This window comes from Sceloporus occidentalis, unplaced genomic scaffold (genome assembly GCF_023333645.1).
Source record: "Sceloporus occidentalis isolate IW3139 unplaced genomic scaffold, rSceOcc1.0.p SCAF_1, whole genome shotgun sequence".
Classification (NCBI taxonomy): domain Eukaryota; kingdom Metazoa; phylum Chordata; class Lepidosauria; order Squamata; family Phrynosomatidae; genus Sceloporus; species Sceloporus occidentalis.
Genome location: NW_028316981.1, coordinates 69,232,032 through 69,257,791, shown reverse-complemented (window position 1 = coordinate 69,257,791; position 25,760 = coordinate 69,232,032). Strand labels below are relative to the sequence as shown.

At 42.7% G+C, this 25,760-nt stretch overlaps 1 protein-coding gene across 1 annotated transcript in view; it reads right to left on the bottom strand.

Moving 5' to 3' along the window:
- The window catches only part of STIMATE (STIM activating enhancer), a 50,425-nt gene extending 36,132 nt beyond the window's left edge, over positions 1-14,293 (bottom strand). The window contains exon 1 of the mRNA XM_089524032.1: positions 14,102-14,293. Coding sequence (XP_089380158.1) covers positions 14,102-14,291 — 190 coding nt within the window. The 5' untranslated portion in view covers positions 14,292-14,293. The remainder of the gene's footprint in view (positions 1-14,101) is intronic.
- Between the last annotated feature and the right edge of the window lie 11,467 nt (positions 14,294-25,760).

Genomic DNA, 25,760 nt, shown 5'->3' with positions numbered 1-25,760 from the left:
GAGGGGACATAGGGGGACTGCAACACTGTTGATTCTCTAGGACTTCTCAGCAGCTTTTGATACTACTGATTATAGGATTCTTGTGAAGAAGCTGTCTGAGTTGAGCATGGGCAGTGCAGTTTATAGAAGCTCCATTCATTTTTGGATTGCTCTATATCAAAGATAGTAACAGAGGAGTTCTGCTCTGTCTACAATTTTCCCCACATGTGCGTCTATGTACAAATATCAAAGATTTTTTTCTAATGCAAAATCAGTAAGTTGTAATATATCCATCCGATCTAGAGCTGCTAGATCTCAGGACATGACCCTGAGTTGCCAATTTTTTAGGGGTCATCTCCAGACAGCAGTTGAAGATGCAAATTCTCCAGTTTTGATGGGCTTAGCTCCTGGCAGGAAGAAATGCCTCTGTGCAAATCTCCAGTCTAGCTAGTACAGCAGCTGCATGTAAAAATCTACAAGGCTTAATTATCGAAGACTCTCCTTGGATCTATGATTTACAGCTATAATCCTCTTTTACCATCAGTCACTGGAGCACCAGAGCTCACCCTCTGTTCTGCATTCACTACCTCACTAGAAGCAAGTAGGCAAGATTAAATGTTCCTTATCCTATCTTCCTAAGTAAGTGAGAAGGAATAACCCCTTCATTTCACCATGATCTGGAAACAGCCCTTTTAGCTAAGACTTCTGTCTATTTCCAAATAAGAAAATATGTTCTCCTTGTGTGTGTGTTTGAATTACAAGCTGTAAGTGGGTGTAGTTCATACTGAATTCATAATAGTTACATCACCAACTTTACCTTGATTTTGGGTCATTCATCTGGGATAATTCTGAATGGGTAACCCTAATCCAACCACAAACAGGTAAACATGGAACACATCTATAACATATGCCACAGGGAAGCATTATTACAGATATATAATTGAAACAGACAGTTTCTTTCTAAAGAGCTGCAATGGTGTCCAATATACAGTATGTGAAAGACCAATTTTTGCCAAAACAAATGTAGTTTTAGGTTGAAAGAAATGTTTAGGAATGGAAACTAGGGCAGTTTTCCATTAGCTGATTTATAGAGAACTATTTATTTATTCCACTCATTTCTAACTTCAATAAAATCAAATTTAGTACTTTCCAGCAAACCATTATAAACTAGATTTGTTGGTTTCAGTTTGTCTAAGGATATAATTACTGCTTTGTCACTAACCCTAAATTGTTCTGCATCCAGCCTGGCCACTGTAGAGCCTGCCATAAAGACAGAAACATTTAGAAGTTCAATTCTTCATAAGCTTGGTATTACCCTCCATGATCCTCATTTATTCCACATATAAAATACCCTTGTGTGGCCCTGCCCCTTTCCGCAGTAGGGTGTGGCATGGCTTGCCGGAGAGACTCCATGCCCAAAAGAAGACGTGGAAGCGGGTTTGGATGCTCAATAAGTTAACTCGAGCCCGTTACAAACGGGCCTAAAAGCGCGCACTCCGCGCGTGCTAGGGTTAGAAAGGGGCATCCTTTCCGGATGCCCCCAACCCTAGCATGCGCGGAGCGCACACAAAATGGCGGCGGCCGTTCCACACGGCCGCCACCATTACGACATCACGACCGCGCCGCCTCTATACGGGGCAGCGCAGACGTGACGTCGTCACACCGTGCCAGGGCGTATAGTGCACCCCTTCCCCGACCGCAAAAGGAGCTCCAAAACGGAGCTCCTTTTGCTGTTTGCGTTGCTGGGCGCAGCCTTCAGATGGCTGCGCCCAACAACGCAGAGGAGAAAAGGGCCAAGCGGCCCCTTTCTCCTCCTCCCTGCTGCTGCGGGGTGTCCTTGGGGCTTGAAGCCCCAAGGACACCCCTTTCCAGGTTGCGGGGAAGGGGCCTTTTGCCACTTCCCCGCAGCCTGGAAAGCGGCGGATCGGGGCCTCAGCGGCTGCCACTCTGACCACTGAGGCCCTGATCCAGCTGGGAAAGGGGTGGGTGCAGGCCGCCGCTTTTCGGTGGTCTGTAACCCACCTCTGTCTTTATTTGGAACTGCCAACAAAGGAATATACCCTCACCGAACAAAAGTAAATGACAGCCAACAGGCCTGGCGACCTTAAGTCTTCAGGCTTCTCTCTATATCACTCTCTTCTGAGATGCTTTGCTCCAGGGCCGCACATCCCAACCAAGTTCCCTTCTCCAAGAATACCCAGTCGGGCTTCTCTACAGGAGCAGGGCTTCACCTGACTTTTCAGCATCAACCTCTGGTGTCCCACCACACCCCCTCATAGTCCAGTTAGTCAAAAGACACCCTTGAAGGGAGGGTTCTCCAGCCCTCACTTCAGAGATAACTAGCACTGTCCTCATCCCTCTCCTGGTCAGGGTCCTCTCCTATCCTGCTCCCCATCATCAGACCTCTTCCAGCCCCAGCGTGAAGCAGACCTGTGGTCAGCCCTTAGCATTCTGGGTGGCTCTGCCTCACACTCTCCCTTGTTCCTGACACATATCTGCCCCACTCTCTCAGTCCTCCTCCCAGGTCTGCCTGACCCTTGCTTTTAACCTGCTTTGGCCCCACAGGCCTCTCCCTCTCCACCAATCAGCATTCTTCCTCCACCTCTCTCTCTTGCCCCTCCCTTGTGCTCCCACAACCCACCAGCTCTGGATTTGGAGACTTGGTGACCTCCAGCAGCCCTGGGGCCTCCTTCTGGTGGAAACTGCCCCTCAGGCATGCGGGACACCTCAGCTCCTCAGGTGGATCGCCACACCTTGCTACAACCAGAACAACAGGGGAAGCATTAACTTTAAAAAAGCAGCAGTCTCAAACACTTTTTTTCCACTGCTGTGCCACCCTTTTAATCTCTGGGATTCTTCAGCATGTCCTCTCTATCTTCTGCATGCCCAGAAAGGCACAGGGACATTCACTCCGGAATTTGACGCTTGAACATAATCTTCTTAGACAGATTATAAATTTTGTAACACATGACTAATTGGGATGATTTGTAGCCAATTTACTCCATTCACCAGATATAAACACACCAGGGACAGAACAATTGTGGAAGATGAGCTTGCCTTGGGAAAGCACTCACCTATCCTTCATGGTAGTGCCAGGCATGGTTGCTACACTGTACTTCAGAACAGGTTAAAAACAAAACTGTCCATACTATGTTTCCTTGCAACTAAACGATTTGCTGTTTGAAGTATTTCCCTTTCAATCTTCTAAACTTGCCATTGTTTTGTTTCAGAGAAAACCTAGGATATAATTCATGAAAAATGGCAAAAAGCTTGTTGTATAATTTTACACACTTCAGTCATATCTCAGCTTGCTCACCTTTTTCTAAGCTGAAGAGCCCTATACCTTTTAACCTTTCATCCTAGTGGAGTCACTCCAGTTCCTTGATCATCTTGGTTGTCCCTTTCAAGGAAAGACAACTCTGTGGAAGCCAGCCAAAACTGAATAAGAGCACCTTGGCTTCAGTCCTAGGAGTGCCTTCATTAATGATGTAATCCAAAACTAGAGTGGATCTCTTCATGTCCCAAGAGGAAGACAATGAAGCACAAGTAAAAATCCTCTATTAAGTCACCACTACACAATCATTCTATAGGCTGGAGATTCCACATCATTGCTAAACAGTATATATAGAACAGAACATTCAAGATACCATTTAGAGCTTGAGTTTAATAATTAGTGTGGAGAGGTACATACTGCTCCTCAGTTATTTCTGGTTCATAACATAGGTAGGACAGACCTTTTTCACACAGAGTGAAACTACATTGCCATTTACACATGCCTAGATAACAACTATCTGAACATCCCGGTGAATGTGCACGCACACGTACACACAAACAAAACCCAACAAAATAGCACAGAAACTGGTGCATAAAAGAATCCTTTAAGAATCGTCCCTTTACAATCAGATTGTAGATAAGGATTGTGTACATCCTTTTGTGTACCATCTGTATCATTTCCTCCATCTTCCATGCAGACTATGCAAAGCATACGCACCACATAGCTTGTCATATAGAAGGAACTAAATAAAAGCATCAAAATCTTTTACATATGTGTGTTCAGACCTACAAGGACAATCAATACTCAGAGGATGACAGTGACAAACCCCCTCTGAAGAAACCTGCCAAGAAAATCTTAGGGTTGCCATAAGTTGGAAATGACTTGAAGGCACACAACAAGAGCAAAATACTAGGCTAAGACTTTGCTTATTACAGTTATTTGCACCACACTTTTTCAGACTCGTATTCCAGGCAGTTCACATTGAAATATAAGCCCACTGTCAAATCTATCAATTAAATTCACAGTTGGAAGAAACTGGCACAAACACCTCCCCAGCATGCCATCTTTACTAAAGACTGAAACAACATAAACTCATTTGACTAACATCTCCAATTTTTTTTCCTCCTGTTTCGTTTGTAACACCTTGTCTGATGAAGAAGCCCATGGAGCTTCGAAAGTTGCAACAAGTATATTGTGCATTTCAGTTGGCCAATAAATGTATCACTGATGGATTTTCAAAGGACACAGTACTTTAGAGGGAACAAATGATGTATTGCTACACTTTGTGGTTGTGAGACAGGCCAAGTAAAAGTATAGTAAACATGAACCTTGGATTTTAAGAAAGCTGATTTTATCAAGTTTAGGTAAATATTGGGTAGAATCCATGGCCACAGATGCTAAAGGAAAAAGACACCCAGCATGGGTGGGACTACAGGAAGAAGGAGTTCTAAAAGTACAATCACAAACAATTCCATGGAAGAAGATGAAAAAATGGGAAATCTGAAAAAACCAATGTGGCTGCACAGTAAACATGAGGAGGAAGTGAATAGAAAAAAAAGAGTATGTATAAAAAATGGAAGGAAGGACAAGTCACCAAGGAAGAATGTGTAGCCCAAGCATGCACAGTGTATGGAAAGCTAATAGTGTATGGAAAGCTAATAGTGTATGGAAAGCTAAAATTCAAAATGAGCTGAGTCTGGCTAGGCAAGCAAGGAGCAACAAGAAGGGTCTTTTAACATATTTTTGAAGCTAAGAAATGACAAAAGAAATGGTGGGACTGCTGCTCAACAAGGGTGATAAAATGCTGAAAAGATCACAATGAAAAAGCAAATATCTGTTCAATACCAAGTTTGCTTCAGTTTTTACAGAGGATTGTGCACAGCAGAGACTTTACAAGGAATCTGGATTGAAAATCAAGATTAGTAAGAAGTATGAGTTCAGATCTCTAAGGCCAGATGAACTGCATCCTAGAATATTGAAGGAACTTCCTGATGTACTCACATAATTACTTGCCATCATTTTTGAGAAATCTTGGAGAATGGGTGAGGTGCCAGAGAACTGGAGACAAGCAAACATTGTCCCTCCCAGGAAATTACAGAGCAGTCAGTCTGACTTCAATACCAGAAAAATTATTTGGATGAATTATACAATACTCTGTCTGCAAGCATCTTAGTAGTGATTAGTAGGAGCCAGCAAAGGTTTGTCAAGAACAAATCCTGCCAAACGTATCTTTTTTCAAAAAAACAAAAAACAAATAATTTGCTTAGTAGATGGATGGATGATATTCATCTGGATTTCAGCAAAGAATCTGGTAAAGCACCACATGATATTTTGATTAGCAAACTGATTAAATATGAAATAGATAGAATCATCATCAGATAGATCCGTAATTGGTTGGAAAATCATGCTCAAAGGCTGAGCTTCAAACTGGAAGGAGGCCTCAAGTGGAGTGCCTCATGTTTCTGTTCTAGGTCCCATTAGTCTTCAACATTTTAATCAATGACTTAGATGACACGGTGGAGGGATTCCTTATCAAGTTTTTCAGATGATACGAAATAAAACTAGGAGCAGAGGCTAAAACAGTGGAAGATAGCAAAAGAATTCAAAACAAGAAAATCGGGCAGAAATTCAATAGAGACAAATGCAAAATTCTACATTTAAGTCACAAAAAAACCAAATGTGCAGATATAGGATTGGGAACACATGGCTCAAAGGCACTACATATGAAAGGGCCTTGCAATTATTGTTCATCATGTTGAACATGAGCCAGCAGTATGACGCGGCAACAAAGAAAGTGAATGCTATTGTAGCCTGCATTAGTAGAAGCATAATTTCCAGGTCATGGGATGTAGACTCATAGAACTGGAAGAGATCTCAAGGGTCATCCAGTCGCACCCCGTTATGCAGGAACTCACAATCAAAGGACCCCTGACAGATAGCCAACTAGCCTCTGCTTAAAAACCTCCAAAGAAGGAGATAGTCCCACTATATTCTGGTCAGGCCTCATCTGTAGTAGTATGTTGAATTCTGGTTGCCTCATTAAGCAGGATTTAGACAAGTTGGAGCAGATTTCAGAGAAGAGGGCAACAAGGAGGGTAAGAGGTATGAAGGAGCTGGGCTTGTTCAGATTGGTAAAAAGAAGAATGCAGTGTGGTGTGATTTTACTCAGCACTTTATAAATAAAGGTTAATAATAATAATAATAATAATAATAATAATAATAAGGGCTGTCACAGAGAGGAGGGAGCTGATTTGTTCTCTGCTCCCCCAGAGGCTAGGACAAGATCTAATGCTTTGAAGGTATAGGAGGAACATTAGAAGGAACTTGATGGTAAAAGCAGATTAGACAACAGAATTGTCTAAAGAGGTGGTGGGGGTCTCCTTCTCTAGATGTCTCCAAAACAAGGCTGAGGATCCTTTAGCTGGAGGGTCCTTTAACTGGAAATCCTACATGGAGCAGGAGGTTGGACTCAGTGGCCCATCAGACCACTTCCAACTCTATGATTCTGTGACAAAAATGGATACCTTTCCACTTTCCATCCCTCCTCCAATCCTTGCAATATACCAGAGATAGGCAGACTTACAAAATCTTTGTTGTTCCTCACAATCTACAAATGTAATGACTGTGGCTTGAGAAGGGCAGACATGGAAGCTAGCAACAAAGATGCCTCTGAGTACATATTCAGCTATGGAATTTGTTAGCAGTACCAGTAGAGAAGCTCACACTCGGATCATTCCACACAACATACTGGTATCTCTGTTTTCTTGATTATAGCAGCCCAATTTGAGGGGGGGGGGGAAGGGAGAGGGTAAAGCCTTTTGTCCTTGTTCCTACTAAAAATATGGAAGCCAGAAATCCTTGCTGATCTACTCCAGGTCATCCAGAGATCTACTAGTAGCTCCCTGTCTATCTTCTTCTGAACCCTGCCATATAGCATTGAAGTGATCATGCACCACAATGGAGGTCCCTCACAGCTATACAGCACAGTGGCAGAGAGAGAGAGAGAGAGAGAGAGAATATCACATTTCTCACTTTCCCCAACACAAAACTTAATTTTCTCCAATGAGGGCAAAACAAAGTTGGAAGTTGCTGACCTTATGGGGTACAACCCTGCTGGAATTTGGTAGCTTTTTGCCATGTCCCTACAAATAAAGATTCAGTGGACCTATAGTAAATGATAACATCAGTCACAGAGCAGAGGATTCTAATGCATTATAGGGCACATGGTTCCAGTGGCTGTGTGCTAGGACAGCCCAACCACCAAAAATACTCTGCTGGCAAACATGACTTCAGTGTGTCTGCACTACACAGCCTAAAGTAATATGTACGCTTACATAGTGTTTGTGTTTTACACTTAACTGATGCTTTCTGAACAAGCAAGTTGCAGTGTCCTTTAAATTGGAGTAGAGATGGCATGACCTGGTCCACCTGTTCTTGGGATGGCAACTTTCATAAATACTAGCCAGCATAGCTGTAACGAATGGGAGCGGCAGTCCAGGAACTCCCAAATCATGCTTTGCACCAGCTTTCCCTTCCCTGACACCTTCCATTACAACAGAAACTCTTGGTTCTCATTGTAAGAACTGTCCATGGTCCTCAAATGACACTTTAAAAGCCTTTTGAACCAACATCATTTGGACTAAGTAGAAGAAAAGTGCAATCATGTATTACAAAAGATTATCTACCCACCCCCAGTAAAATAGAAGAATCAACTGCAGTACAGTACTTCGTGTTACATTTTAAAAATGCTAACTACTACATTCACAAAGCTCAGTATCAAGAAATTTCATTACTCAACCTATATTACTGCTTTGCATCACTATCAAATCACAGAAGTATTACATTCATGGTAAATACCCCACAAGGAGTTTTACTATGTTAAATTTCTTATACTGCTAAAAGCAGGAAGTTTAATAGAATTTCAAGGAGGAACATTATTTGCATAATTGAGTCTTGGCAGTTAGGAATCTAATTCTATTCTAGTTCCAATCCAGTTCTGTGAGTACTATCACCTCTATAGGCAAAGTCATGTATAAGAAGGAAGTATAGGCAGACTCAGGGCAACTGAAAAATTGGCAAAACAGCAAGAATTGTTAACAGGAATCCCAATTCTCTGACAAAAACAGTACCATTTATGCTCTAGAGAAGGGGTAGGAATTGTGCAGTGTAAGTCCTTTAAAGCCACCCCTCAAAGCATGATATTGGGGGGTTTTTTTAAAGAAAGAAAGAAAGAAAATTCAACTCCAAAATGAGAATTTATACATTGTTATGGAGACCAGGGTTTGAATCCTGGTTTCACCATGTAAACTCACTGGATGACCTTGGGCAAGTCAAACTCTCTCAGGCTGTATCCACACTACAGAAATAATCAGGTTTGACACCACTTTAACTGCCATGGCTCAGTGCTATGGAATTCTGGTAACAGTAGTATGTTGTGGAACCAGAGTGCGCTGACAGGGAAGACTAAATGTCTCACCAAACTACAGTTCCCAGAATTCCATAGCAAGGAGCCATGACAGTAAAAGTGGTCTCAAATTGGGTTATTTCTGCAATGTGGAGGCAGCCTAAGTCTGAGAGGATGGCGATGGCAAATCCCCTCTGAAGAACCCTGCCAAGAAAACCTCAGGATAGGTTTATCTTTGGGTCACCATAAGTCAGAAACCACTTGAAGGCAAACAACAACAACAGACAGACTCCACAATTCTACAACAAGGCTATTTTTGAAGTTTTAATACCTTTTATTTGGGGGGACTGGACTCAAAATAGCCTTTTTTGAAAAACCTGAAGCAATGAAAAAGCGCAGGACCATCTGCAGAAATGGAAGATGTTGCAGCCTACACACCTTGCACTAGAACAGTGATGGCGAACCTATGGCATGCGTGCCAGAGGTGGCACTCAGAGCCCTCTCTGTGGGCACACATGCTGTCGCCTTAACACAGAGTTTGCCAGAGTTTCTTACTAGAAAGCCAGAGGGATGTGACACTTTGCAATAAATAAGTGGAGTTTGGGTTGCAGTTTGGGCACTCGGTCTGTAAAAGATTCACCATCACTGCACTAGAAGGAGGTAGATGTCCAGGAAAGGAAATGCTACAAGGAGAAGTGCGCGGGGGGGGGGGGGGGGGACGGGACACCATAGGTCAAAGAGAACTGAACATGCTCGATTACCATAAGATGTGGCAGACTTCTGGAGACAAAGCATGGAACAGAGTATTCAAAAGGAATCCATAACTGGCACCATTTTTATGGTTCCCTTTCCTTCACCCTGTTATATCCAAGTATCCTTGAATGTTAACTAGCAATCACTTTTTTTGTAACTATCTGCTGACATTAAAAACATAACTTTAGCCTCAGTTCACATTTCTTCATTTTGTCCAATAAATGGTATAAGAGTTTCGACTCTAGAAATTTCTGAAGTTAAATTTCAAATAGGTATGTACAGGCTATAGGACCATGTACAAATATAATAATTCTTCCATATATTGCAAAATGCATTGTTTTATTATGTATTTATGTGTTGTTTCACTTTCTTTTATACAGTACCTTTGAGAGTATGAACAGGCTAAAATGTGTTAGGCTTTTTATCAATAAATAATTCATCCACTGAACACCTTGAGCTGTGTCTCCATTTTTCCTGCTAATCATATGTTCAGCAGCCAACACATGGATCTTTTAAGTACTGTTGTTCAAAAGACTGGGTTAACACTGTATTTTGCACAAGAAAAACAAGAGGACTGAATGTAATTATTGGACAACAAAAATTAGTATCACCAATGGGTCTGAAAAGTGTCAAGAGGACTGAGTGTGCACTAAGGTAATTTAAGAGAAGGCAGAAGGTAGATCAGTATTTAGTACTAGATTTCTTAATGATGTGCACTAGCTCTTCAAGCATTTACAACATCATATAATTCAGGAAATAATAGTAAAACTGAATGGCAAGTGCTTCTGAAAAGTGAAAAGTGGCATGATTGACCTAGTGTTCATAAGCCTTAGTATTGTTTATGTGTAAATTATGAGAAATAATTGGTTGCCTTTGTCCAGTTCTTTGTGCGGTTCTATTGCATTAAGATCTACGGAGCTCATAAGAACATCTGAAGAAATTAGAACAGAAGTCTAACGAGTGTAATATTTTGTTAATGACCAACAAGATGCTCATGGGAATTTCAAAAACAGGCTATGAGTGCAACAACATGCTTTCCAAGCAACACTCCCAAGTAACATATATGCAGCCTGAAACTGGATTTTGTTTTTTGTTTTTACAAAGTGTATGGCTCTTTAAGTGACCAACTCTATTCAATGGACTCTGGGATTCTAACAAAACAAACCGATTAAAAAGCGCATAAATTCAAGGTCCCCCACTCCAGTACAAAATTAAACTCTTTATCTTGAGAATTATGAACTGGAGAATGAGGTTTTTAAATATCATCAGAAAAAAAGTTACCTAACCATATGTTTAATTCTCAAGATGGAGAGTTTACTTTTGAACCAACATGAATCACTGGACTGGATTTGTAGTATTTGAAATATCAAAATAGATCAAGATGTTTCAGCTAGCGACATAAGACAGTGAGAAAACAGACTATTATAACTACATCTTTCAAAGAAGTCTGCCAGTTCATACACGTATCCTTGTGAAATAAATACTAAAACAGATGTTATTTTTGAAAAGCTTTTCACAGATTTTAAACAGCCAACATACACACTAGAGTCTGAGTATCCCTTATCTGGAATTCCAAGGTCCAAAATACAGTCATTCCTCCATTTTCGCGGACTTCAAGTCTGCCATCTCAGTCCTTCGCAGACCAGCAATCAGGGAGGCTTAAAATGGCATGTGCACCCATGGCGTGTGTGGCCATTCAAGCCAATGGGGCTTGAATATTTTCAAATTTTCATGTTCATGGGGGGGGGGGGGGTCAGGAACGGATCCCCACAAATATGCTCATCATTACCATTTAACAAGGGTTGCCTAATACAATCAGAAGTTTCTTCCTGATGTTTTGCCAGCAACTGTGGCTGGCATCTTCAGAGAATGCTTGCCTGGAAAGGACGGGTATATATATTGTGTGACCTGGAAAGGTAGGAGTGATTTGCATGTATATTCCAGGTCACACAATATATATACCCAAATCCTTTCCAGGCAAGCATTCTCTGAAGATGCCAGCCACAGATGCTGGTGAAACGTCAGGAAGAAACTCTTCTAGAACATGGCCACATAGCCCAAAAAACCCACAAAAAAGTATGGATGCCGGCCATGAAAGCCTTCAACTTCACATATCCCATAAGAATTTGTTTAACTATAACCAAGAAGAACATAATATTATCTTGAGTAGTTTACTCTGGAAAATGACAGCCATGATTAATAAGAAAGTATGAACAGTGAATACGTGCAAGTGTGTCAACTGGAATAAGTGGTGGCAGACAACAGGACAGGGTTAAAATGTCTGGTGCAAAATAGAGAATCTCTCATGGGAAGATAGTGAACAGTTGGCACAAGCTTAACTCCATTTCCACATCCAACAAAATATTCAAGGGAGTAAGCAAACTTGCTACAGACATTATGTACCCAATAAGAAATATCAAAAGGATCCTTTGAATACAGAAGGCCCTTGGTATCCACTGGTTTTTGGTTCCAGGACCTCCCATGGATACCAAAATCTGTGAATTCTCATGTTCCAATTAATGCAATGGCACAGTAAAATGGTGTCCCATACATAAAAAGGCAAAAGAAGTTTCGCTTTTTGGTGTGAGAGAGAGAGAGAGAGAGAGAGAGAGAGAGAGAGAGAGTGTGTATATAATATTTTCAAGCCAAAAAATAATTTAAAAAAGACTATTTTCAAGCCATAGATAGTTAAATTTGTGAATAAGGAATCTGTGGATGGAGAAGGCCAACTGTACATAGGGAAATTAGGAAGACCCAGGAAAAGCAGGGTTTTTTTTGAAAAAAATACACCTATATAAGCTAATACTCATTATCTTAAAAGTATAATACACCACCATGTAACAAAAACATCTTTGCACAAAGATACTCTCAATGGCTCAGCAATTTCTCTGGCAAAGAGAGGGAACGTTATCAGGTACATCCCAGCTTTTCTCCAAACTAAGGAGGAGCTGAAAAGAGAAAGGGGTTAGATGAAGGCAGTCAAGGGAGCAGCTGACAAAGAGCCAAGGCAACCGAATCAGGGAAACAAAAGGAAGGGGGCTGACAAGAGAGAGCAAGGGAGAAGGGAACTGGAGAAGCCTTGCTTTCTGGGGTTCAAGTATGGGACCTGCTCAAGTACCAGGAGGAGGGAGTGAAAAGTCTAAGAGAGAGAGAGATAAGAGAAGAGCGAGAAAGGCCTTATCACCAAGTGGGCTGATCCCCTGGTTTATTTCTTTGTCACTTGTTTGCACTGCCTGCTGCTTAAATAACATTCACGCTGGACAGGTGTTTTCTCAGGCTTATTGGAAATGGAAAGGATTCTGCCCTCTTACAACTTCCTTAACTTTTTACAACTTTATCCAAAATGCACCTTAGGCCCTGTAAAGCTGTCACTGTTTTGTGGATTTTGGACATTGTTGTGCTTTGCTATATGACCCACCTGGCAAGCCCTGAATATGTCTCATTAACTTGTACTAGCCATCATCAACCTGTCAGATGTATCTCCTATTGCTCCCTGCCCATATTCTGTGTCTTTAAAACATTAACAGAGGCCCCATACAGACAGGCCAAAATAAAGCTGCTTTGGGTCACTTTGGAGGTATGCTGTATAAATGATAGGACTGGAGCATGGCTTTGGCACAGCTTCTGGTCTTTTAGGACGCATGCATCACTTAAACAGCATATCTCCAAAGTGACTCAAAGCAGCTTTATTTTGGCCTGTCTGTATGGGCCCAGATATTCCTCACAATGGAACACAAGGCAACAGAACATGGGGGCCACTTTCTCCTCTCTTGGCCGACTATATCATTGTGTGTGTTTTTGTGTGTCAGCCCCCTGCTCTGGCAGGCAAGGAAGGGGCAGCAGGACCCAGGTGGAGAGTTCTGGGGTGCATCCACCCTGCACAAATAATGCAATTTCATAGAATGGTAGAGTTGGAAAAGACCCCTAGAAGGGCCATCCAGGCCAACCCTCTGCCATGCAGGAATACACAATCACAGCCCCCCTGACAGATGGCCATCCTGCCTCTGCTTGAAGAAGAAGGACTCCACCACTCCCCAAATCAGAATCTTCTGTGCTGAACAGATCTTACTGTCAGGAAGTTCTTCCTAATGCTTGGGTGGAATCTCATTCCCTGTTGTTTGAGACCGCTTTAGCTGCCCTGGCTCCGTCCTTCTGAATCCTGGGATTTGTAGTTTCAGCCTTCTCTCCCAAAGAGTGCTGGTGCCTCACAAAACCTCTGGGATGTGCAGTTTGCCGATGCACCAGCACCGCTTTGGCAGAGGAGGCCAAAAGCCTCGTGAAAGTACAACTCCCAGGATGCCACAGGATGCAACTACTGCACCTAAAGAGGCGTCAAAACTGCTCTACTTCTACAGTGTAGGCTAGAGGCACCCAAGGCCTAAAGCCTTTGTGAAAGTACAAGTCCCAGGCTTCTGCAAGATGGACCTACAGCACTTAAAGCCGCACTCTCTCTACAGCGTAGAGGCACCCAACCCACCCCCGTGAAACTACAGATCCCAGGATCCCATAGTCCGGGAAGGCCAAGGAGTTGGTGAAAGTACAAATGCCAGGATGCCATAGGCAGGGAAGACCCCAAAGCCCTGGGGAAACCACAGGTCCCAGGATCCCACACAGCTTTTGTGAGACTACAAATCCCAGGATCCCCATCGGCAGGGAAGCCCCCGGGGTTCCAGAGAAAGGGAGGGACTCACGCATGAGGAGGCTGAAGGCCACCACCCCGAGCAGCCCCTGCAGGAAGATGCCGAAGCTGTCCATGAAGGCCCCGTTCTCGCAGCCACGGGAGCCTGGACCGGCCCCCGAAGACGAGGCGGAGGCGGCGGAGGCTGCCCCTCCGGGCGTCAGGGGCAGGGAGCCATTAGGGGCCACCAGGGAGCCCCCCATGGCGCCTGGGGGGAGGGAGGGAGGGAGGGAGGGGAGGGGAGGGAGGCAGGGGAGCCAGGGGCGCCTCGCCTCCTGCTCTGCTCTGCTCCGCTTCCTGGAGGGGGAGGGGCCCTCGCGCGCCGCGCATGCGTCACTCACTGCCGCCCAGCGACGTCGCCCCGCGCGGATTGGGCCAAAGAGGAGACCTCGGAGGGGGCGGGGCCCAAGGGGAAGGGGCGGGGCCTTCTTCTGAGGGGAATGAGGGGCAGAACACTCTCTCAGTAGGGATCATCCACTTCGGGGACCGCTATAGCTGTCTAGGTTCAGCGCTAGGGAATCCTGGGAATTGTAGTTTATTGTGGCTCCGACAGAGAAAGGTTAATATCTCACAAAAACTACCCAGAGAGATCTTGTGGCGCCTCTGAGAATCGCTGAAAGGAGGACATTGGCAGCATGAGCTCTGCCAGACTTCAGTCTATCTACTTCCCCCTCAGATGCCTCTGAGAAGTAGACTGAAGCCTAGGAAAGCTCATGCTGCCAATGTCTTCCTTTCAGTGAGTCTCAGAGGCGCCACAAGATCTCTCTTGAGTTCTGTCAGGAGACCACAGTTCCCAGAATTCCCCAGCACTGAGCCAGGGCACTTAAAGCGGTTTCAAACTGGATTATTTCTGCACACAGTGTTTCGGACCTCAGTCCTCCTCCTCTTCCTCCTCATAATAATAATAATAATAATAAATCTTCTTTATACCCCGCCCTTTCTTGTAGGATGAAGGCGGCTTACAAACACAGTAAAACACCACACAGTAATACAATAATAAAAACCGATACACACATACAATGCAATACAACTCTAATACCATACAATGCAATATAAATGTTCCCCCCTCTTTACATATATAACAAAATACATAAATATAACAATGATAAAATATAAAATAAATCATTAAAACCATTAGTTAAAACAACCAAGACAGAAAGAAGCGGAGATGTCGAGTAACCAGTAAGGAGTGATCAAATGATGGTCAAGTATCAGACGTCCTCCATTTGAACCTTCTGTCCAAAATGGAGGACAAATTGTGTGGACTATGGCTCTGGAGCCCAGGGTTCGAATCCCTGCTTGCCTATGGAAACCCACTGGGTGACATTAGGCAAGTCACACTCTCTCAGCCTCAGAGAATGGCAATGGCAAACCCCTTCTGAAAGAAACCGGCCAAGAAAAACCCAATGATGCTAGGCCCCTCTTAGGGTTGCCATAAATCAGAAATGACTTGAAGACTCATCATCATCATCATCATCATTTCTTACCTGCCTTTCTTTCCCCATGAATAGGGTAACAAGAGCCAAAGGTACCTGGGAGTAAGCCCTATTGAATTTGTGGGCTTTAGCTATTTATTTTTTTATTTACAATTTTAAAAAAAATATCAATTTCCAATGTGACAAAATAGCGGTTTACATTTAAATCCTCATTACTTTATACACTTCCTTTCTGTATTTTTTTTTTGTGTGTGTTCTATATCTTCTTAGATCTATTATAAATAAACGAATTCTATATAAACTGTTGTTTTCATTATATGGCCTCAGTCTTTTGTTGATCCTTGTTTTTTATGCAGAGGAGATAACCCTCAAACAACAAATTCTATTTGTAAAACAAAACAAACCCAATTTCCATATTTGTTCTCTGTATGGGGGCTAAATGAGATTGGTTCGTTTGGTACATTTCATTTAGTTCCTTAGGACCAGGAGATTTCCCCTTCTTCTTTCTTCTTCTAACCCTCCTCTTCTCTACGTCTCTTCTTCTATTACTCTTATTTCCATGCTTTTACCATCTAATGGGCTAAATTTCCTCAAACCCCTACCTGGACCAAAAGGACCTTGCAGCAGTGGTACTTGCACTGGTAATCTCTCATTTAGATTTCTGCAAGGCGCTCTACATGGGGCTACCTCTGTACCAAGTTGGGAAGCTTCAGTTGGTTCAAAATGCAGCAGCCAGATTGATCACTGGAACATCCAGGTCAGACCATATAACACCAGTGCTGAAATCTCTTCATTGGCTGCCAATTAGCTTCCTGGCGCAATACATTGTGTTGGTCATTACCTTTAAAGCCCTATATGGCTTGGGCCCGAGTTACTTCAGGGAATGCCTCTCCCTACACAATCCGCTCCACACTCTCAGAATATCTGGGAAGAATTTATTAGAGTACTCAAAGACCAGGTTAACATCAACTTTCCATAGAGCATATACAGCTATAGCCCCCAAGTTATGGAACAACTTGCCAGAAGAGATCCGTCTTATTACAGTGGACCCTTGTCATACGCTGGGGTTTGGTTCCAAGATCCTCCGTGTATAACAAAATCCGTGTATGCTCAAGTCCCATTAGATATAATGACATAGCAAAATGGTGTCCCTTATAAAAAATGGAAAATCAAGGTAAATTTATACTTTTTTTGGAATATTTTCAAACCGTGTATGCTTGAATCCGTGTATAAAAAATCCGTGTATAAGAAGGGCTGACTGTACCACCTTAGATGCCTTCAAGAAAGCACTTAAGATGGATCTCTTCTGGCAGGCCTACCCATCCGGTCTTTTATAAAGAACCTAAGAAAAAATCCCACTTCTGGCTGTAATTGTGCATTTTAGATTATGTTTTTATTGTTTTAAACTGTAATTTTTGAGTGATGTATTGTTTTATTGCATGCAGTCTAGATGTTACTGCTGTTTTATGGTTGTAATCTTGCCTCGATCCATCGGGAGAGGCAGGAAATATAAATAAAACTTATTATTATTATTATTATTATTATTATTATTATTTCTTCACCATAAGAGGTATCTTTCTTCTGAGCCTCTTTACCTCATCACAACTTTCGGATAGACAGGGCCAGGTTCAAAAAGCCTGGTTTTTCTTTTCTTCTGTTCTACCTTTAGGCCCTGAAAAGAAAGAGGATGGAAAAAGTCACTGTATTGTATACCAATCTCCTTAAGGCTGAATGGAGAAAAAAGAAACTCAGAGACTGCTCTCTTGTGGCCACCTGTTCAACTTCTGAAAACTTATAGGAAGAACTACACTGAAAGCTGGCTTTCAATGGTTTTTATTTTATTCCCAGACCACATCTGTAAGTGGGGAAACTATCCTAGACAGGTAAATCTCAGGCAGCATCCACACTGCAGAAATCATCCCAGATGTCACCACTTTGACTACCATGGCTTAATTAAGTCCTGGGATTTGCAGTTTTGTGAGACATTTAGCCTTCTCTATTAGTGTGCTCTGGTGTCACATCAAGCTATAATTCCTAGGATCCCATAGCATTATGTCATGGCAGTTACAGAGGTGTCAAAGGTGTTTATCAGACAAGGTTTCTGCAGCTCAGATCTGGGGCTTCTGCAGATTGGGCCATTCGCATTGACATGATAAGGAAAATGTATTTTCATACCTGGTAGCTTTAAATATTATTGCTGCAGTTTGGATGCAGCCTCCGTTAACAAAGCTTCTGACAGTGAAGCCCCTTTTTGCACAGTCTCTTTGTGCTCATCCAGCCCTCTTTCCTCCTCACTTTCTGTCTCGCAGGTGTTTCGTTAACGGCATCAGCATTGGGAAGACGGTGAGAGAGCTGAAGAAACAAAGACTTTCTGTGGTGTAAGGTTTCAGCCATGTGTTTGTAGTAAACAACATAATAAAGCTTGAGCTGGGACAGTATAGGATTCTTCTCCGGTGGCTCCATCTGTGCTTGCCTACAACAGGCAAGGAAAACAGCAGCTGCCTCCACAATCCCTTACAAACAAATGTGAACAGAAAACTGAGAGAAAAGGTGAGATGAAATAACCTGTCTCACCATCTAACCTAGTATACAAAAAAGGGATAGATTTGTAAAGTTGACCAAATGATAGTAAGAGGAAAATGGAGGCTGGGGAGAGAAAATGTCATCTCTGGATGCATTTTGGAAAAAACCTTCAGGTTGCTCCTAAAAGGTTTTTAAAAGGTTTTAGAGTTATCTGATCTGTTTGTCTCATTTTGCATGTACATAGTGTTTGTTTTGGGTAAATAAAAAAGCTTGCTAAAACATGTTGAACTTCTTTTTTGTGTGTGTGGCACAGGAACATATTTGTATTCTTTCCATATTACTTGTGTTTGTTATTTCTTTTCTGGTAGAGAAGGTCCAAAACACACTACAGAAATAATCCAGTTTGAGACCACTTTAATCATCCTGGCTCAGTGCTAGGGGATGCTGGGAACTGTAGTTTTGTGAGACATTTAGCCTTCTCTGATAGAGCACTCTGGGGCCACAATAAATTACAATTCCCAGGATTCCCTAGCTCTGAGCCAGGGCAGTTAAAGCAGTCTGAAATTCTGCAGTATTTTTTGGACTGAAGTTATAGCAAGAGCAAGTACATTTCTATACAGCTTACCAGTGAACTGGTACTCCCTGTTTACAGTGTGAAAGTCAATTGCCCCCAACAAGCTCGGTACTCATTTTAGCGACCTACGAAAGGATGGAAGGCTGAGTGGATCTTGGAGCCCTTCCTGGGATCAAACTTACAACCTTGTGGCTGCAGGAATGGCAGTTGACCACTGTGCCACCAGGGATGTAGCCAAGGGGGGGTGTCCATGGGGACTGGACCCCCCTTCTGTTACATACAATGAATGGTGTGCACCGCTGCACCACTGCACCCAAGCCCCATTATAATGGTGCCACTTAGTCTGGTCCCCTCCCTTCTCAAAATCCTGGCTATGTCCCTGCATCAGGGCTCCTTGTTATACAATCCTCCCTCTGTTCTCAATGTCTTGAGACTCGCCTCCCTCACCTATGTGTGAGGGATGAACGGAGGGGGAAACAATGAGGCATGTGTCTGCAGAGAAGTTCCTATATTCAAGCCAATGGGGCTTGAACATAAGCAAAACTCTGGTTTCGCAGAGGAGTCCAGAACAGATCCCCCACAAAAAAGGAGGGATGACTGTACTCAGGAACACATATATTTCATTTACCAAGTGCCTGTCTACTCACAAGTAAGTGCAAATGAGTGCTGCATGGATGTATGCAGACTCCAACAAAGTTTAAGTTGCTGAATCTGCTCTGATGCATCCCTTTGTACTCTGCTGAATTGTAAAGGGCTGGGCTCTTCAATATATTGATTTTAATCAGCATCTTTACCATGTTCATGAAAGTAAAGGCACTCCTACTATTGCAATTCAATAATATTGCTAACTGCCTGCACACCATAATTAAGCAAATTCCTAAGGTGGCATCTCCTGGAAAGATAGAGGGGATGTCTCTTGCTACAGCCAGTAAACATATCCATCTTCATCATCCTATAATTCTTCATGGCTCATAATGTGGGCTTCATAGAAGTTTAATTGCTAAATTCTAGAGAAGGAATGTGTAGTTTGTCTTTCCACTATTAAGGAATTAAATGCACACACACCATACACAGATGGCCTGACTCCTTAGCCTCTGCTACCAAATGCCCTTCCAGATTTCATACTGTTGCTAACTGGTGAAAGAATAATTTGTATTAAGATTGCCAAGGCAGGAGATGGAGAGTACGAGTAGGCTATCTATTCCCTTCTAGTAAGTAAAGAACTAAAATGAGCCAGGCTATTGTTTAAAATTCTCAATTAAAATTAAGGTCCACCACCATTACAGGCATGCTTGGTAAAGTTATGGGAGAGAACCTTCTTGGTGACAGCTGTCAGACTGTGGAACTCCCTCCCACAGAACACTAGATTGGACCCCTTTCTGCTTGCTTGCCACTGACAGACAAGGCCCTTTCTGTTTTTCCAGGGCAAATGCAGAAGATCTTTTAATTAGGGTGTGTTGTACTTGTATTTTTATCATTATTTTATTTATATCTTACCTGCCCTTTAAAAACTAATTTAAATAAATTGTTCTTAATGTGATTGCTGGTTTAACTGTTGGTTTTTTAAACAACTTTTGTACTACATCATTTTAACTGTAATTTGCTTCAATTCAAACTGATATCTGTCTTGGTCTCCATACTGGAAGAAAAATGGGATGTAAATTATACATGATCTACAAGTAGGGATGCCATATCCTGCCTGTAGGTGGGGCAATCCCGCTTTTGGCGGTGCCGGCCCGGTCCCGGTCCGGTTTCGCGCCAAAACCGGGACTGCCCCGCCCGCGGCCACCTCCACCCCCGCGTGCACCTTCTTTGTGGCCGCGGGGTCCTCCAAGGCCTCTCTGAGGCCTGGGAGGGTTCTCCGTGGTCCGAGCTCTGGCCGCGGGGTCCTCCAAGCCTGGAGTTCGGACCGCGGAGAGCCCTCCCAGGTCCCGGCGAGGCCTTGGAGGCGGCTCCACGGCCGGAGCTCCGGCCGCGGAGTGCTCCAAGGCCTCGGTGAGGCCTGAGAGGGCTCTCCGCAGTCAGATCTCCGGCCGCGGAGACGCTCCCTCCCAGGCCCCGGCGAGGCCTTGGAGGCGGCTCCACGTCCGGAGCTCTGGCTGCGGGGTGCTCCAAGGCCTCGCTGAGGCCTGAGAGGGCTCTCCGCAGTCGGAGCTCCGGCTGCGGAGACGCTCCCTCCCGGGCCCTGGCGAGGCCTTGGAGGCAGCTCCACGGCCAGAGCTCCGGCCGCAGGGTGCTCCATGGCCTCGCTGAGGCCTGAGAGGGCTCTCCGCAGTTGGAGCTCTGGTCGCGGAGACGCTCCCTCCCAGGCCCTGGCGAGGCCTACATATCAAAATGTAGGAGTTTAAAAAAAAAAGTCCTACATTTTGATATGTTGTCCTACATTTATCCCAGTTAGGAGGTCTTCACTTATGCCAACCCTATCTACAAGCAATGATCAAATCATATGTGGCTTCCACAGCTGAAAAGACTGAGCCCCACCTTATCCCAAATGAGTGTGGGTGAACAAGTGGGGGGGGGGGCAGAGATAGACCTTTTTGATTTTTGAGAATTCAGTTAATGATCTGCTCTAGAATTGGGGTCTCTTCTAGCTCTATGATTAGATTAGGCAAAGGGCTCATGCATGTTATCAGGGTGAATTGTTTCAACCTGGTTGAGTACATGCCTTGGTTACATCCCATTTGGACTACTGTAATGCAGTGGACTTGGGCCTGCCTTTGAAGAGTGTTTGGAAACTTCAGCTGTCCCAAAGAGCTGCAGCCAGGTTGTTAATAGGGGCAGATCATAGAGATCACACAACACCCCTGTTGAAACAGCTGCACTGGCTGTCATTTTGCTTTCTAGGCACAATTCTATGTGTTGGTGAGGACCTATATGGCTCAGGTCCAGGCTATTTGGCAGACCATATCTCCCTTTAAAAACCGGCCTAGGATCTGTGATCCTCAGAAGAGGCCCTTCTCTCAGTCCCACCACCATCACAAGCCCAGCTGGTGGGGACACGAGAAAGGGGCTTTTCCGTGGCTGCCCCTGGACTCTGGAACTCCCTTCCCAGGAAGAACAGAATGGCCTTCTTCCTTGTTGGCTTTCTGCTGGCAGGCTAATACCTAGCTGTTTAGACAGGCATTTAAAACAAAGCTTTTAAAGGATGGGCTGGGGTGTTGTATTGTTTTAAAGTATTTTTAATTTTTTATCCTTTTAACTGTATTTTATTCTTTTAACATGCATTTGTTTTAATATTGTAATAATCCAATTCTATTTTAATGTACCATTTTTGTATGCTTTTAGTTCAGCTGGATTTTAATGTTGTGAGCCACCCTCAGCCCCAGTTTTGGGGAAAGGATGGGAAATAATAATAATAATAATAATAATAATAATACTGATTATATCCAGCCCTGAAATCTCTTAATATAGGGCAGATAAGAAATATTTTGATAAATAAAGGATGGCATGTTTACTGTTTCATTAATTTATGTTGAGATTTTGATGCTCAGTTTGTTGACATTTCCTTGCAACAGAAATTGTCCATAAAGCATTGGGGTCTTGTCATCATTTTTCAGTTCCTACACAGTCAAGTAGTCTTCTCTCATATTTAGTTTTTAATACTTGCAGAAAAACTTCCACTTTGTTGTCTTAGGTACTTCAGCCTTTTAAAACCTAAAATATTTCTATATAGCATGATGTGAGCTAAATTCATTTTTTTAGACCAAACTTGATTAGATAATTGAAATAATTGGAACTGCAGAAGTGGAGACTAACAGTACCATTAAGTAAGTCTTTGACTCTAGTTGGGGCTAAAGTTGGATTGCATCCTCCATAATAGGCAAAGAGATATAAAATACAGTCTATATTTGTGCCAGGAGTAGTTAGTTGTTCCTGCTTTTGAGAGAGGATATATCACTAGTCTGTTTTGTGTTTACTAATAACAGTTTTCTCTCAATGAATTATAGCTGTAATGGTAAAGTGGGATATTTGTATGCATTGCATTGATCTGTGTAATATATCTGATGATGAAGTATCCACTGTGTTGAGGCATATAATGAAGGCATATCAATACCCGAGAGCCAATATTTATCTTGTTATGTAGTAGAAGATAAAATTCTGCCAGATCATTCCTGTATTAGTAAACTGAAAATCAACCCAGTGTGTTGCTTTGTGTCTGAGTTATGAATGATGGGTCCTCATGCACACACACCAACCAAGGAAAGAAAAGGCAATGAAACATATTTCAAAGGCTCCATGGAAATAGTTTCAGTACACAGTCTCTATATTTAGTGTTGTTTGTTTGTGGCATGGAGATTGCAGCTTGAAAATCGCTTCTATGATTTTGACATTCTGTTTTCACCTGCAGAATGCTTTTATCTTACAGGAACAATAGATATGGATAAAGGATGTCTCATTGACTTTTTACTATCTACTGTTTATCACTGAAGCATTGCAATTGCAGTCAAAGTGCTGGTCATGACCTATAAAGCCCTATACAGCTTAGATCCAGACTATCTGAAAGGCCATGCCTCCCCATACCAACCAGCAAGGGTCCTAACGTCTACAGGTCTCTGGTCCCGCCATCAACACAGATTTTCCTGGTGAAGACATGAGAGAGGGCCCTCTTGGTGGCTGCTCCCACCCTCTGGAACTCCCTTCCAGGGTAGGCTAGGATGGCTCTCTTCCTGTTTTCCTTTCATAAGTAGGCAAAAACGTTTTAGTCAAACAGGCTTTCAATATATAGTCACCCTCCTTTCTCACGGACTTGAAATCCGTACTCTTGACTATTCACGGAGAGGTGACCTCCATTATTCTCAATGGGGCATGCCCCCATGGGCACTTGTGGACGCGCACTCCATTCAAGCCTATGTGAGTCTCCGTTTTTGCAGGGGGGTCCAGAACAAATCTCCCGCAAAAATGGAGGGCCAACTTTATAATTGTTGTCAGGGAGGTTTTTATACATGGTGTGTGCTGTATCTTTTTAACTTTTGTTTGTTTTATGTGATTTTATATGGTTTTAGCATGATAATTTTAATTGTTTCCACATTTTTATTGTAAATTTTTATAATTACTTAATCTGTGAACACCTTGGGTCTCTCACTGGGAGAAAGGCTGCATACAAATAAAATAGATAAATAAAATGAAGTATTAAGCCATGCAAAAAGTATGTTCTAGTTCATCTCAAATAGCAGGTTCAGATACCAACGATGAGTATTTGCCACATAGGAGAAAACTGAACTTTCCCTATGAACTCGTTACAACATGTGTCAACCCTTATTGACCTGTGATAATAGCTCTATCTCGCTCTATCTGAGAGTTGCCAGGGATTGATCATACACATATAAAGCCTGTTTTAAATTCTCATTGTGGCCATGGAGAGTGAGGGGGTATCCAAAAGTTTTAATTATCATAAAGAAGTTATAGAGATATTTGCATGAAACTTTATGTGCATAATCAGTGTCATTGCCATGCATACTTGTGCAAATATCAAATCTTTGTCTAAAGTAGTTTTCTTTCCACAGGCTGTAGAAGACATCAACCTGCATGATGAACAAAACATCGTGGCATGATCACCAAAGGCGGCCATCTCCTGGCCGACAATGCATCCGTCCATACGGCCCAAGCATCCATTATCGCCGCCCACCAGTTAGGCTATGAACTTTTGCAGCATCCACCTTATTCATCTGACCTTGCACCAAGCGACTTCTTCCTCTTTACCGAGATGAAGAAACCACTTCGTGGTTGGTGATTTGATGACAGAGAAGATCCTTTTCAAAGTGGAACATTGGTTTTTGAGCAAAGCAGACGACTTCTACAAAGAGGGCTTGAAACAGGTGAAGAAACGCTAGCAAAAATGTATGACTCTGCAGGGAGACTATGTGGAGAAGAACTAACTTTGACCACTGCAAGTGACTATTGTATGTTTTTTATTTCAGGTGATAATTAAAATTTTTGGATACCCCTTCATATATATAGCATTCTCTGAAGATGCCAGCCACAGATGCTAGCAAAACATCAGGAATAAACTCTTCTAGAAAATGGCTACATAGCCTGAAAAACCCACAAAAATCTATGGATGCTGGCCATGAAAACCTTCGACTTCACATTATATATACTGTAGGCAAAAGAAAAAGTTTCAGCTTTAAAGTGTTTGTTAATAAATACATTTAATTATAATATACAGTATTATATACAAAATATAATGTGAGGGTCCTTTCAAAATACAAAATGCACTATGATTCCATGCTATGGAATTCTGGGATTTGGGAGTTCAGACAGTTGTGTAGGTATATGAAGGTAGTGAGAGCATTGTCCCCAAATTCTACCCCCATCCCATGAAATTCTCCTTTAGTCCCTAAATTCTTAGCATTGCAGTGAGTGAGGGAGTGAAAGCCATCCATACCTAGAACTCTGACATTGCTGTGTTTGCATTTCCATGGTTACTGCTGGCCACTTTTCTTTGAATGGATAAAGCTATTTGTAAATACCCAACTGAAGTTTTAAATTATTCCAACTCTAGAAATTTGGGGACTGAAGGGAAAATTGCACTGGAGAGCCGAATTTTTATTTGGAGAAATGCACTGATTTCTCTTCCCAGCTATATCCCTGATTTTATGAAGGGGTATTTTGAATTCTCTGCCAGCAACCTCTCAAATCTTACGATTCTATAGGATGCAGCCATTTAAAGTATAGAATCATAGTGCTGTAACTATGTTGTGTGAAAAGGCCTGTGGAGTTTGCAATGGAAAAGTAACATTACTCCAGGATACTTTTGTGTTTTGAAGCTTATGCAAGGTAACTTCTCATTTGGTCTTGCCACACTAGCACCTGAAGGCATAGCCTCCATTTAAATTATTGTGTATGACAAGATAAATATTGGGGATGTACCTCCACCAACTGAACTGATAGAACAGATTCCTCCCTGGTGCAAAACTGTTTCTGGAAGTTTGGGCAGACCCTCTAGAATATATTTGGACAACCTCCAAGAATGGAATGAAGAAGAGGAGAGGATTACATGAACAGAAGTTGACTGCAAGACTAAGTGCTTGATGAATGATGGATGTTTCAGATATCATTCAGTTGTTGCTGATCCTGCATTATGAACAAGCACACCAAATACGAACATGGTTCAAAAGCGGACTTTCAGATTAATGGAA